The 13,988-nt window shown below is 40.2% G+C and overlaps 2 protein-coding genes across 30 annotated transcripts in view; one reads left to right on the top strand and one right to left on the bottom strand.

The window, feature by feature from the left end:
* The window catches only part of NFIA (nuclear factor I A), a 547,161-nt gene that overhangs the window by 22,701 nt on the left and 510,472 nt on the right, over positions 1–13,988 (bottom strand). For all 28 annotated transcript variants that reach the window (XM_073643752.1, XM_073643763.1, XM_073643760.1 and 25 more), the window contains one exon: positions 11,760–11,851. In XM_073643752.1, the coding sequence (XP_073499853.1) occupies positions 11,760–11,851 (92 nt within the window). The remainder of the gene's footprint in view (positions 1–11,759; positions 11,852–13,988) is intronic.
* TM2D1 (TM2 domain containing 1) overlaps positions 1–13,988 on the top strand; it is a 217,128-nt gene that overhangs the window by 168,990 nt on the left and 34,150 nt on the right. The window contains exon 7 of one of the 2 annotated variants that reach the window (XM_073643779.1): positions 8,074–8,295. The exons of the other annotated variant lie outside the window; for it this stretch is intronic. The gene's annotated coding sequence lies outside the window, so the exon portion shown is untranslated. Of the gene's footprint in view, positions 1–8,073; positions 8,296–13,988 lie in introns of those variants that run through there. 2 annotated transcript variants of the gene reach the window in all.

The following is a 13,988-nucleotide window of genomic DNA, read 5'->3' as shown; positions in this document are numbered from 1 at the left end:
GTCGGCTTAAAGTGTATTTTATGCTTGATCAACAGTCCCCTTTTATTATGCTTTTCTTTCATTCATTCAGAACATCAAAGAGAACACCAGCACAGTACCTGATCTTAAAGAGGAACTTGTGAGGGTGTTCTTAAGAAAAACAGGGTATTGGGAGCCACAGACCCCTGTGGACCGAGCCAGTTCAAAGAGAATATTTCAACAATGATTACATTTTGTAAATCTTTTTACTGAGGACAGCTTGTTTCCTGCTTTTTCATAAAAAATAGATTGCAGCCATTAAAACACAGCCCTGGACAAGACTTTCTTCAGACTTAAGGCTCTGCATTGGGATTAAAGGACACAGGAGTTAGAAAAGGTGGAGAAAAAAACCCAAAACAAAACAAAAAACCCCGCAGCTTAGATCTTCAGCTTGGTCATTTTGCTTCTTAGAATGTTAATTCTTCTTCAGTTTAAAGGGGATGTGTTTTGAAAGAAAAGTTGGCACAAAGGGTGAAAAAAAAAAGTTTCTGAAGATGTACATTTTGGAAAACTTTGATATTTTTGTTTTCTAATTTCTTTTTTTTTTTCTAGAGTTTTAAGAAAGGGTTAAAAAACTCTTTAAAAATAGACTTCAAATTCTCCAAAGCTTTATGAAAGCAGATCCCCTGCCAATCCCTCCTCATCCCAACCAAAACAAAGGCAATTTCTGAAAGTAGCTGTAGGTGGGATATGGAACGTTTGACCTTTTCCAACCATATGCTCGCTAAATCAACAATATTGGTTAGGAGCCGGATTCCAAGAGGCTTTCCCACTCTTTTACTCTGAACATACGATATGGACTTTTTTTTTTTTTTTTTTTACATGTTACTGTCCTATTTTTTATCAAGAACATATGGGCCTTTTGGATGCAGACAATAGGAACGACATCTGATCGCCCCGCAGAACGCACCATTAACGTCTATAGCAGACAATGGAGAGGTGCTGGTCTTCGAGATGTTGCCAAATCTCTTTGAAATACCCTTTTTCTGTGTTGGCTCACTGGTGTGTAACCTCGTTGCTAGGCAGCCATGTTTATTTCTTTGGGGGTTTTTTTTTTGCCTCGTTTTGCTTCATTTTGGAAACCTGAGAGTATTTGTGAACTTTGCAGTAAGTAACAATTAGCGGTGAGTGCAAATATTTGGGGTTTTATCCTCTATTTTTTTTCTGTCTCGAAAAACAAAATGTAGGTGGTGTTCCCTTATCTTGCCTCCAGAAAAATAAAAAAAGGAACAGAATATCTATACGACAATAGGGTTTTATAAAGTGTAGGAAAATATTCTTAAAAATGGGGTAAACCTGACAACAGCTAACCATTGTTCTTTGCCTTCCAAAGCACTGGCAATGGTCAGAAATCTCTGTAGACATTGGAGGAAAGTTGGCAAAGCCACCAATTTTGGCCGGACGATCCACCTATGGTATGTTTATAACAGTGTCCTGATTCTCTCCCAATGAAAGAACGATTTCAACATGCCCGATCCTTTTTTTTCTAAAGTTAGACTCCTTTGGCAACGCTTATTTCATTCTCTCATTAGAAAGGGATCTAAGGGGTAAGGTTTCTCCTTGTGGAGAGTGACAAGCCAGGTCCGACATGCCAGTATGAGGAGACTTAAACGCCTTGCATGATCCTCTGGGAAATTAAATATGCAAATAGGTTCAAGTCCTCTTCCTCTCTGAAGAGACAATTTTCATATTTAATGTCCCAGAGGAGCATGCAAGGCATTTAAGTCTCCTCATACTGGCATGCCAGACCTGGCTTGTCACTCTCCAAAAGGAGGAAAGGTACTTAGATCCCAGTCTTAGATTCTTACCTAGTCAAATTAGATCTCACACTTTGCACTGACGAGGGGCAATACCCCGAAACATCATGTCAGCAATAGGAATTCTGGTTTGGCATTTATCCAAAGTCATATTGCAAGGCTCGTTAATGGGTCGATATAGACTTGTAAGACTGCTGCTTCCAACAGGTGGTGCTAGAGTTTAAGTCCTCTTCCTCTCTGAAGAGACAATATGCATACTCATCAGAAAAGCAAAGGCAACAATGTGCATGTATTGGGGGGAGTTGGGAAGCGTTTGGTGAACAGCTGATAAAGTAGAATGCGCTTCTTTGATCCCCTAAATAAAATCGGCAAGTTTAATACACCAAACAGAATACAGGGAGGAGGGAGATGCAGCAGCGGCTTCTTTGTGTGCTGTGAGAGGGGAGAGGGAGCAGAAGTAGAGACATTTCACTGGCTCATTCTTTAGCATCACAGCAAGAAGACACTAAAATTGACCTACTTGTTGGATCTAGCAGTCCCCCAAAAATCCATGTCTCCAAAAGATCTAGATCTGTCTATTGGTATCATGATACCAAGATATACTTACACTGGTGCCCATTACTTTTACTGCCAATCACTACCAGTCTGTAGCTAAGTAAAAAATAAGGTTGGCACTATGTTGCCATGGTCTACTTCAGGGGGGTCTTCAAAAATCAGGGACGTATTTATGTACTCCCCCTATTTATCCATCTATAATGGTGATTTATCTGTATAATTGGACACATTTATCTGCAGCTCTAATGGAGACTCGTGTTACAAGTCTGACTGCCCCAGACACAACATGCCGAGGCTTATGGCCGAGTCGAATTTGCATGCAATCTCAATGTTCCTCCGTTGTCAAACATGGTTTCCATGCATCAACAAAGGAATGCGGGACCCCGCGGTGCTTTCTCAGACATTTTACTGCTTGACATCGAATTTTCAAGGTCTCTCTGAGATCTTTCAAGATCTCTGGAAAAATACACATCAGAGCTGGGACCAGTATCACATATATATTTACAGCACCGTGTAGTATTAAGGATTCAATGAATGCGTAAAAATATGAAACAAATGTGATTCATTATTTCAGGATATGCTCAAATTACACTCACCAAGCTGCATTAAAAACTTAATTTGTTTCCAAAATAAGTGCATCCAGTCTACATCATGTGATAAGCACTTATTTTGAAAATAAAGGAAGTTTTTGATGCAGCTTGTAATTTCTTTTCTCTTATTATTAACCCTGATCAAACATATAGTTCTTCGGCCCACTAGTCTTAAACTTCTGCGACAGGGTGTGGCGACTAGTGTCTGAGGATTACCTATGTCACCGGAACGTCCCTCAATGACACAATTTATGCTATAATTAGGACTGGCACAAAATTCTGCAAAAGCTGCTTGTTGGTGATTAATGTTTCTCTCTGCATCTCTGGGAACAGGAGAGAGAAATCGATGATATTGTCAGGATGAGTTCTGAGCTGTCAGTCAAACAAATGTGATTTGATGGAAGTTTGAAGCTGCGCGCGGCCGACGGGGGAAAGATACAAAACCACAGTCAGGTCTGGATCACCTGTGCCGGATCAATGCTTTCAATGAGACTCCCAACCATCAAGCTCCGGCCATAAATAATGTACATTCTGCTGATTAACGTACGTGCAACGCTCTGCGGAGTAAACACAACGATGTGTACGCAAAATACAGCGACGGAACTAAACGTTATATTTTATTCATTCGCATCATCTGGACACGTTCTTTCCATCTCTCCCCTGTAACAATTACTGTACCGACCGCTCTGACAGACAGAGTCAATATATCGATCTGACAGCCTGATGCAGTAACATCGCGCACTAATTTGATACACCATTATGCGTTATGGATGTGTGACCGGACGCTAAATGGAGCTGCAGAAGCTTTTGCTAAAACAAATGCAAACGGCGGCAAATTAACCGTTTTACTGTAATAAGCACAACAAAACTGCTCAACAGAAAACAGCAACTGCAGAACGGGATCATTATACAGAGAGTTTTTTTTAAATCTGGTATTTGATAATCCAGAAATTCTATAGATTTTTCTATAAATGTCCAATAATTCAGAAACGGGCGAGTCTAAGTGTGTTTACTATGTAGCAATCTGCCAATCAGCAACTTGGTGGAATGTATAGCAGCAGTAAAGTGCACCCACTAGTCCTACTAGAAAAAGTGCATGTACTCATACAAAAGTCTGTTTATCTCTGGGAAAAGCAAATATGGCCACCATTACATCCATCACAACCAGTTAAAGCGGCTTTTGCCACATGTCCAGGGCCTGTCCTGAATCCCCTGCTCTATAACTTTCCATTCTTTTAATAAACCCCTGAGGAAGCAGAGATACCGGCGAAACGCTTGGGGTTCATTCTGCCGTCATGATCTTTTTTTCTAATAATTTTTTATTTATTAACCGAAAAACAACATATATTGAAATTACCAGATTATGTGGTATAATAAACATGGAGAGACAATCCGGGTAATTGAAATTAAGTAACAAAATACCTAGAGTCAATCTAAGTCATTTTAAACCATACAAACTGGAGTGACCAAGGTCATGGAGAGAGATTTGGTGGAACAGATATACAGTATAAAGGGGGGATGAAAAAAGTAGGATGTAATCCTGCATTTTGGAACAGTATGGATCCATTTATCTTTACTTTTTTCCTTGCATTATCTCTGATGCTGCATTTATTTCACACTGCATTTATTTCACCCATACACATTTGTTCATATAAAAGTATATGGATTTGTCTCTTATATTTGCTTATTTCGACTATTCTGGGAGCTGTGTGACTTAATTATAAGTCGCAGCTGTTTTTTTATGCACTTACTAGTGCGGTTTTAGGTGTTTTTAATATTGGATTGTGGTGTCTTTTCTATGGATGTTTATAGCTAATAAAGATTTATTTCCATGTATTCATTTGTTGGATGTGTCTTTTTACTGCTTTTTTTTTTTATTTAAGAAGTAATGTATAGATGGTTTACATTTCTCATGTGAGATACGATGTATCAGTGCTGGTAAAATGTAACAAGCTACCAGGACAGGATAGAGCTTTGTTCTGCTGATATCAGGCTTGCAAAAAAAAGTTTGCTTGCATTGGATACAATTGTAACAAACTCTCTGTGAGAAATGCTAGAGTCAGGGATAGACAACCATTTTTTTTTTTTGCAGGGAAAACAGTGTAGTGACAGGAGCCTAAGTCTAGACTCAAGAAGCATTAATGATGGATAATGCCATCAATAATACCTCTTGATGAACTGATTGCACTGCATTTGAACAGCGCATTGGTTTAGGATGTATCCGCCTTCATCATATTGGTGATGGGCACCTTTAAGAGACAAAAATAGGAGGGACAAGTAATGTCTGGTGGATTCTAAATCAAATGATTTATGAGGTTTTGGATTCCACACCTGTGACATTATATCAAGCGCTGAGCCAGTGTCGAGTTCGGCCATTCTTGAAATAGCGCGAATCGCCGTTTCGTTAAAAATAGAAACAACAGAGATGATGGCCGTTCAAAAGTGACAGACAAGCAAGAAAAAGCGAGACTGTAGAAAAGAACAGAGAGAAGCAGCAAACACTCCGGAAGTGGAGCAACTGCAGTCAGCTGGATACTAGTGTAAAGCGGATACATTCACAGGATGCTGATATATAGATATATATATATTTATTACAATACACACACAATACATTATATATATATATATATATATATATATATATATATATTTATTACAATAGACACACATGTATACACACAAACACACTCAATATTGAAATTGGAACACCAGGAAGAAAAAGTCATGGAATGATGGAAATCACGGAAAGGATAGAGGAGTTACTGATCTGCAAATGATGAAAAAATGAAAACAAAATGTTCAAAACATCTTGATTTATTCATTATGGAGTATGGTGCTACTGTGAGCATCGCACGTGGCTTGCCACGTCTCCGGACTTGTCTCCCATCGAGCACATCGGAGACGTCATTGGTCGGTGATTATACAGGAGCTGCCAGCAGTGGATCTTGATGATTTACCCAAGTGCATTCAGAACCTTCCTCAGACGACCATTAATAACCTCAGTGATGGCAGCAGAGGTTGTAAGTGCGAGGATTTCTGCACGTGGCTCATGCTCCAGATTTAATAAATCCAGATATTTTAAAAGCTTGTTTCCATTTTTTTCATGATTTGCAGGTTATTAACCCGTCTATCCATCCTGTAATTTCTATAACTCCACCAGTTTTCTTTCTTGGTGTTGCAATTTCAAAGTTGAGAAGTGTGTATATGTATCTTTGGGAAAGGGAAGCAAGAAAAAAGTTGCTCACCACCCCAACAGACCTGAATGAGTGCGGTGTAACAAAGTTGCACTCGTTGGCAAATTTGGTGGTAATCCATTTGGGCAATTGTGTTAAAGTGCACTTCCAATGAGGTCCCTGTTCGCACCTGAAACTTTAATCTGATGACAGCAAATGTAGCTGGCAGGTTGGTTAGTCCGATCACTCATGCCACTGGTACCACATAGAAAGCCCCTCCATCAAAGATCCTAACAAAGACCCTTCAGTCTCCTGATTCAATTCCATTTAACTCTCTTTTCACAATTTAGCAGTTGGTGCCATTTATTGTTTTTAATAAATTTGTCTACTTCTTATCAAAAGTTAATAACTGCTGACTGGCTGGTTTTCACGTGATCTTGTTACAAGACATTTTGTATCTCTCTATCCAGCGCGTGAACATCACTCCATCTGATTTTACACTTTGTAGCGCTGTTGCTGTTTATAGATGACATTTTGTTTTTGTTTTTTTCATGGAACAGAAAGATGAATGTCAGATGTGATTAATGTTCATAAAGGCAGGGATTATGTCCTATGCTCAACACAACCCAGGTCCATCTGTCACTGTGTATATCTGTATATCCAGAGCAAGGGGTGAACATTGGAGGTTTATCATAATTTGGAAACAGAAGAGTTGGAAGAACAGAAGACCAACAACCGGATGGAGACAACCTCAGAAATCAAAGATAAGCCATGTAGGAGACTGAAAACCCAAGCAGAGGTCAGACCTTCTCATTATGACGAACAGAAACGAACACCAACTTTATGGCCCATAACCATCATCAGCCATGGTCTTGCTAAACAATGACCTTCCTACTCTAAACGGTGTCTTTAGATCTGTTCTCTGGTCCTTTGCTCTAGGGATCACCATCATGACACCTACGGCTTTGGTCAGCAGAAACCTGCCTAAATGTAAGGTTTGCTTATTTTTGTGACCTTTTTTAGACTGTAGACAGGAAAGTTCACGATCTCGCTTGCTGTCTCACTTCAGAATCTTTCGTGTAGTTTTGGAATCTGAGCACACATTTTTAAGCCCTGCTGCAATCTTCCCACATGGCTTTACGTCTGTGTGACACCTCTCCTGACCTTGAGTAGCTTGACTCCTCCATTACCGCTGCTATTTAATTTAGCCAGTTTGGTCTTATCAACCTTCTGTGCTGAGGTTTCAGATCAACCCTTGGTGACTTCAAAGCACCTGAGCTGAAACTTCTAGACACGTTATCTCTGAAAACGGTGGAATTAATTCTTAGATTGCTTGGTATGTGTTAAGTGTAAAGAAAAAAACCCCATAACAATAATCCTCTTTTTTAATTTGGGATTAAAGACTCAGGGCAAAGGGATAATAACCAATTGCATTGGGGTGAGACACGTTTTAATTAGGTTAATTCAGGAGGAACCCCAATTTCTACTCTTCCTCACTTTAGTACTGACCATGAAGAATATAAGGAACTATCAGGCTGGAGCTCATTCTTCAGAAACCTTGATGTAAATTCCTACACGTTATACAACCAAGAAGTTTGGCTCATCAAATTTATCAACAGGTATAAATGTTGGCACCAAACCTGTAGGCCAAATAATAATAATAAAAAAATATATAATTTTCAGGTTATTGATAAAAATAGCCCCTGCACCTCCTATGTGTGTCCAGGTACTGACCAGACCCCAGTTCCCACAAGGTCAAAAAGTAGAGGCAGTTTTAGTGAATTTTTGACTCTGAAAGTTCAACATTGCTCCATCGGATGGACTCCCGATCTTTCCATCGAGGACTATTGATTTTGATCACCCTAGTAATAAAATTATTGTGGAACTATAATCCCCTGTAATTCCTTTTATTTTTAGCCAACAAGAATGAAGGAATATTAAAGGAGGTTTCCACTAAATACAGTTATCTCCTATTCACAGGATAGGTGGCGTCTCACAAGCTGGGGGATCTGACTGCTGGACCACCAGTGATCTTGAAAAATCGGGAACAGCCATAGAGGAGAATTGAGAGGTACCATGCCATTCATATAGTAGACATTGGGACCCCTGTTCTCAAGATCAGCGGGGTACCCAATGATCAGACTCACAGCTATCATCCATTTATCACATATTCTATGAAGAGAAGAAACATTTATTTAATAGGAAAACTCCTTTAAATGCCAACAGATGTGGGCACAAAACCGCCAGCCAAAGATATAATAAATACCCAGTCGATTGTTGTAGGCTATCTGGGAAGGTCACATTTTATCGTAATTGAAAAACACAAAGTAACATAAATTGGATACCAATGGTCTAGTAATACAGTTTTGCAAAAGGAGAAGAAAAAAGCTGCCCCCGGCATAATCTGCTCAACACCACGGTGGTCATAAAACAAACATGAATCCGTCCTTCTTGTATGTCTGCAGTCACTGACGCTGCTCTTCTGAGGACCGGATGATAATGATGTGATACTATGTATTCTGTTATATTTATGGCTAAAAACCCCACAAAAGTGACAGATTCAAGTATCAAAAACAGTAAAAATGTAACATTTCCATAGAGTGCAGAATTGTGTTCATCACATCCAAGTCTTGTTAAGTAATTCCTCTGGTTGTGAGAGTATGGAAGGTCTATCATTACAGTAAGTGGTGTGATACCGGTTATACTGTCCACTGCATGAAATATATCACCGCTAAGTGCTTGTCCTTAAAACATCTTACCCATAAGTCAAATTTATAATGCATGATGGGTATGGTCCTGCAGTGTGAATGAAACTGGCAATGGAAGTTTCTAACAGTGTGGACCCCAATCACCACTTTGGGTGAATAAGATAACTTGTAAATGCATTACATTACTTATCCTGAATAACATCCTATATTATACTCCAGAGCGGCACTCTTTATTCTGCTGGTGCAGTCACTGTGTACATACATTACATTACTGATCCCGAGTTACATCCTGTATTATACTCCAGAGCTGCACTCACTATTCTGCTGGTGCAGTCACTGTGTACATACATTACATTACTTATCCTGTACTGATCCTGAGTTACATCCTGTATTATACTCCAGAGCTGCACTCACTATTCTGCTGGTGCAGTCACTGTGTACATACATTACATTACTGATCCTGTACTGATCCTGAGTTACATCCTGTATTATACTCCAGAGCTGCACTCACTATTCTGCTGGTGCAGTCACTGTGTATATACAGTACAGACCAAAAGTTTGGACACACCTTCTCATTTAAAGATTTTTCTGTATTTTCATGACTATGAAAATTGTACATTCACACTGAAGGCATCAAAACTATGAATTAACACATGTGGAATTATATACTTAACAGAGAAGTGTGAAACAACTGAAAATATGTCTTATATTCTAGGTTCTTCAAAGTAGCCACCATTTGCTTTGATGACTGCTTTGCACACTCTTGGCATTCTCTTGATGAGCTTCAAGAGGTAGTCACCGGAAATGGTTTTCACTTCACAGGTGTGCCCTGTCAGGTTTAATAAGTGCGATTTCTTGCCTTATAAATGGGGTTGGGACCATCAGCTGTGTTGTGCAGAACTCAGGTGGATACACAGCTGATAGTCCTACTGAATAGACTGTTAGAATTTGTATTATGGCAGGAAAAAAGCAGCTAAGTAAAGAAAAACGAGTGGCCATCATTACTTTAAGAAATGAAGGTCAGTCAGTACGAAAAATTGGGAAAACTTTGAAAGTGTCCCCAAGTGCAGTTGCAAAAACCATCAAGTGCTACAAACAAAAATGGCTCACATGAGGACCGCCCCAGGAAAGGAAGACCAAGAGTCACCTCTGCTTCTGAGGATAAGTTTATCCGAGTCACCAGCCTCAGAAATCGCAGGTTAACAGCAGCTCAGATTAGAGACCAGGTCAATGCCACACAGAGTTCTAGCAGCAGACACATCTCTACAACAACTGTTAAGAGGAGACTTTGTGCAGCAGGCCTTCATGGTAAAATAGCGGCTAGGAAACCACTGCTAAGGACAGGCAACAAGCAGAAGAGACTTGTTTGGGCTAAAGAACACAAGGAATGGACATTAGACCAGTGGAAAACTGTGCTTTGGTCTGATGAGTCCAAATTTGAGATCTTTGGTTTCAACCACCGTGTCTTTGTGCGACGCAGAAAAGGTGAACGGATGGACTCTACATGCCTGGTTCCCACCGTGAAGCATGGAGGAGGAGGTGTGATGGTGTGGGGGGGCTTTGCTGGTGACACTGTTGGGAATTTATTCAAAATTGAAGGCATACTGAACCAGCATGGCTACCACAGCATCTTGCAGCGGCATGCTATTCCATCCGGTTTGCTTTTAGTTGGACCATCATTTATTTTTCAACAGGACAATGACCCCAAACACACCTCCAGGCTGTGTAAGGGCTATTTGACCAAGAAGGAGAGTGATGGGGTGCTACGCCAGATGACCTGGCCTCCACAGTCACCAGACCTGAACCCAATCGAGATGGTTTGGGGTGAGCTGGACCGCAGAGTGAAGGCAAAAGGGCCAACAAGTGCTAAGCATCTCTGGGAACTCCTTCAAGATTGTTGGAAGACCATTTCCGGTGACTACCTTTTGAAGCTCATCAAGAGAATGCCAAGAGTGTGCAAAGCAGTCATCAAAGCAAAAGGTGGCTACTTTGAAGAACCTAGAATATAAGACATATTTTCAGTTGTTTCACACTTTTTTGCTAAGTATATAATTCCACATGTGTTAATTCATAGTTTTGATGCCTTCAGTGTGAATGTACAATTTTCATAGTCATGAAAATACAGAAAAATCTTTAAATGAGAAGGTGTGTCCAAACTTTTGGTCTGTACTGTACATTACATTACTGATCCTGAGTTACATCCTGTATTATATCCCAGAGCTGCACTCACTATTCTGCTGGTGCTGTCACTGTGTACATACATTACATTACTGATCCTGTACTGATCCGGAGTTACATCCTGTATTATACTCCAGAGCTGCACTCACTATTCTGCTGGTGGAGTCACTGTGTACATACATTACATTACTGATCCTGTACTGATCCTGAGTTACATCCTGTATTATACTCCAGAGCCGCACTCACTATTCTGCTGGTGCAGTCACTGTGTACATACATTACATTATTGATCCTGAGTTACATCCTGTATTATACTCCAGAGCTGCACTCACTATTCTGCTGGTGTAGTCACTATGTACATACATTACATTACTGATCCTGTACTGATCCTGAGTTACATCCTGTATTATACTCCAGAGCTGCACTCACTATTCTGCTGGTGCTGTCACTGTGTACATACATTACATTACTGATCCTGTACTGATCCTGAGTTACCTCCTGTATTATACTCCAGAGCTGCACTCACTATTCTGCTGGTGCTGTCACTGTGTACATACATTACATTACTGATCTGGAGTTACATCCTGTATTATACTCCAGAGCTGCACTCACTATTCTGCTGGTGCAGTCACTGTGTACAGACATTACATTACTGATCCTGTACTGATCCTGAGTTGCATCCTGAAATCTCCCAGCATGCCCTGCTTGTTCAGTATTACGCCGATACTGTAGAACTGCTCCCATTGAGGTCTGTTAGGAGAGATAGAAGTGGTCTCATACCTGAGTCTGTTGAGGGATATTTACAAAGCTTGGATCTCGTGGTCCAACACTGACAAATCGGTTTGCGGGGGAAGTGCTGGGTGTTGAGTAGGCTGTGGGTGAAAAAAATATGAAGGGTGAGTAAAATGTAACACTAGGATATGAAACAATGTGAATATAACACAGCACCTCTGGTGCAGCTGTAGATATAGAGTCCTGGAGGACGCGTGATCCCGAGGGACTAATCCTCGTGCCTCCATCTTATAATATTTATACAGAAGGATGATGACAATGCACAGTAAGTTTCCAAAAACTTCAATGAGATTTCTTAAATAAAAGCACAGTATAGATCCTATCTCATACCTATTACCCATCGCTCTATTAACCAATCCTATCAATTATATCAGTCCTATTTATCAGTCTTTCTATGGTTTAGTATAATAATGAACCACATTAAGTACATGTAGAAGAGGAGAGTAAAACTGTGGAATATACTAGATTTCGAGAGTTCTTGCTTGAAAACTTCCATCCTTGTGCCGAGTTTTTCCTTTTTTTTTCCCCCCGTGCTTATAATGCACTTGCAGGAAAATGAGATTGTGGCTTCTTGTGAAGTCCGCACATTATTTCCATAGTCGGGGAGGGAGAAGCAAGAATCAATTTAAGGTTCAAAGCTATATTGCAAACTTGGAGCTTGTCCAAGCCGATGGATATTATTCTGAAGCCTGCAAGTCACAAAATGACTAAAGTACTGTAATAATTATATTACAGGCGAACACGTCTGCAAATAGAAGTGGAGCAAGACCGCAAGCTCATCGAGTCATTTACATTGGGTAAACGGTCCCCATACATCCCTGCGAAGTGATTAACATGTACAGCAATTTATCAGGGGTTATCCGCATGATCTATAATGATGGAGGAAGTCGTTAAGGGAGATGCACCAACAGCACACATGCTCTGAACAGACACATCCATTAAAGAGTCTCTAGTGAAAAAAAAATGCATTCCCCTTTAAGAAACTATTCTGTAGTATCTTTTCTCAAAACTATGTTCCTCAGTTATTCCTCCTGGAACTGTGAGAAATGCATAGACAAATGAGCATTACCATTCCCCTTGTGATAGGGAGGTGTCTGACGTGGAGACCGGGGGATGGAAACACCCAGTGCAAGGCTTTTTTTTTTTTTTTATACATTTCCAAAAGGAACAACAGAGAAATACCACAATGTACAGAAAATGGTCTATAATTCTTATTTATGGTAAATGCAATTACTTCATAAAACAGACATGTCCGGAGAGCTATCCCTGATGCTTCTCATAGCTGGACCTACTCTGTATCATCCAGAGCCTCCTGGTTCATTAATACAATGCCAGCACAGTTGTGATAAGAACATAGGCACAGTACAAGTAGATGTTACTCTATTTGGTGCTCATGTTTTGGGGTTTTTATTATTCTGGGGTTATTATTACCCTTTAAATAACTCTAGGGTCTATATATTTTGGGATGTCACTTAAAATCTCAGAAATTACAAGAAAAGGGAGGGTGATTGACATTTGCTGAGCCGCACGTACCAGGGAAAGAACTAAATATATTGGCAAGTGTTACATCCTCTAAAAAGGACTTCTGATTAGCCAGAATGACGCTTCCTGGTATAATAGCTCGGAAATCTGCCGGACAGAAATAGTTTCTCCGAAAAGTTCAGAAAGCTAGAAAAGTTCTAAAAAGATGACGACTGAAAGTGAAACCAGTGGCTTTGCTGGGAAAAAACTGCAAAAATTGGAAGCTGCGCTGCAGTAGAGGGGGATGGACAATTTTGGCATTAGAGAAGCTCGTTCCTAGTGGTATAAGTATGGTATATCATGGCGAAACGGGCCCATGGCCTTATAGATCTGGGAGCCCAGATAATTTAACCCTTTATGGCTGGTATCTTTGTATATGCAATAAATGATAGCACTTAGTAACATTGTATCATGGTCCAGGACTTCTGGTGGCCTCTATTCATAAGAGGGCCGCTTTGTATCAAGTTGAAGACATGGATACTTTGTAATATCCACCATGTGTCATATCCTTCTGATCTCCCACCTGCTGTGGAGATGCGTTTGCTCTGGAGATGCCATGATAGGATCAACAGAAGAACTCCGCACACACGTGGTCTTTTTATACAACCCCCCCCTTATTAATGTTTTTCTTTGTCTAATTTAATTATCTTCATTTATTATCTTGCAAGCAAATGGGATGGGCATTGTGCCAGGCTG

This window comes from Phyllobates terribilis, unplaced genomic scaffold (assembly GCF_046119375.1).
Source record: "Phyllobates terribilis strain yellow unplaced genomic scaffold, ASM4611937v1 Scaffold_8__6_contigs__length_399053987, whole genome shotgun sequence".
In the NCBI taxonomy this organism is placed as follows: domain Eukaryota; kingdom Metazoa; phylum Chordata; class Amphibia; order Anura; family Dendrobatidae; genus Phyllobates; species Phyllobates terribilis.
The sequence above is the reverse complement of the archived record's forward strand: the minus strand, read 5'-3'. Positions and strand labels throughout refer to the sequence as shown.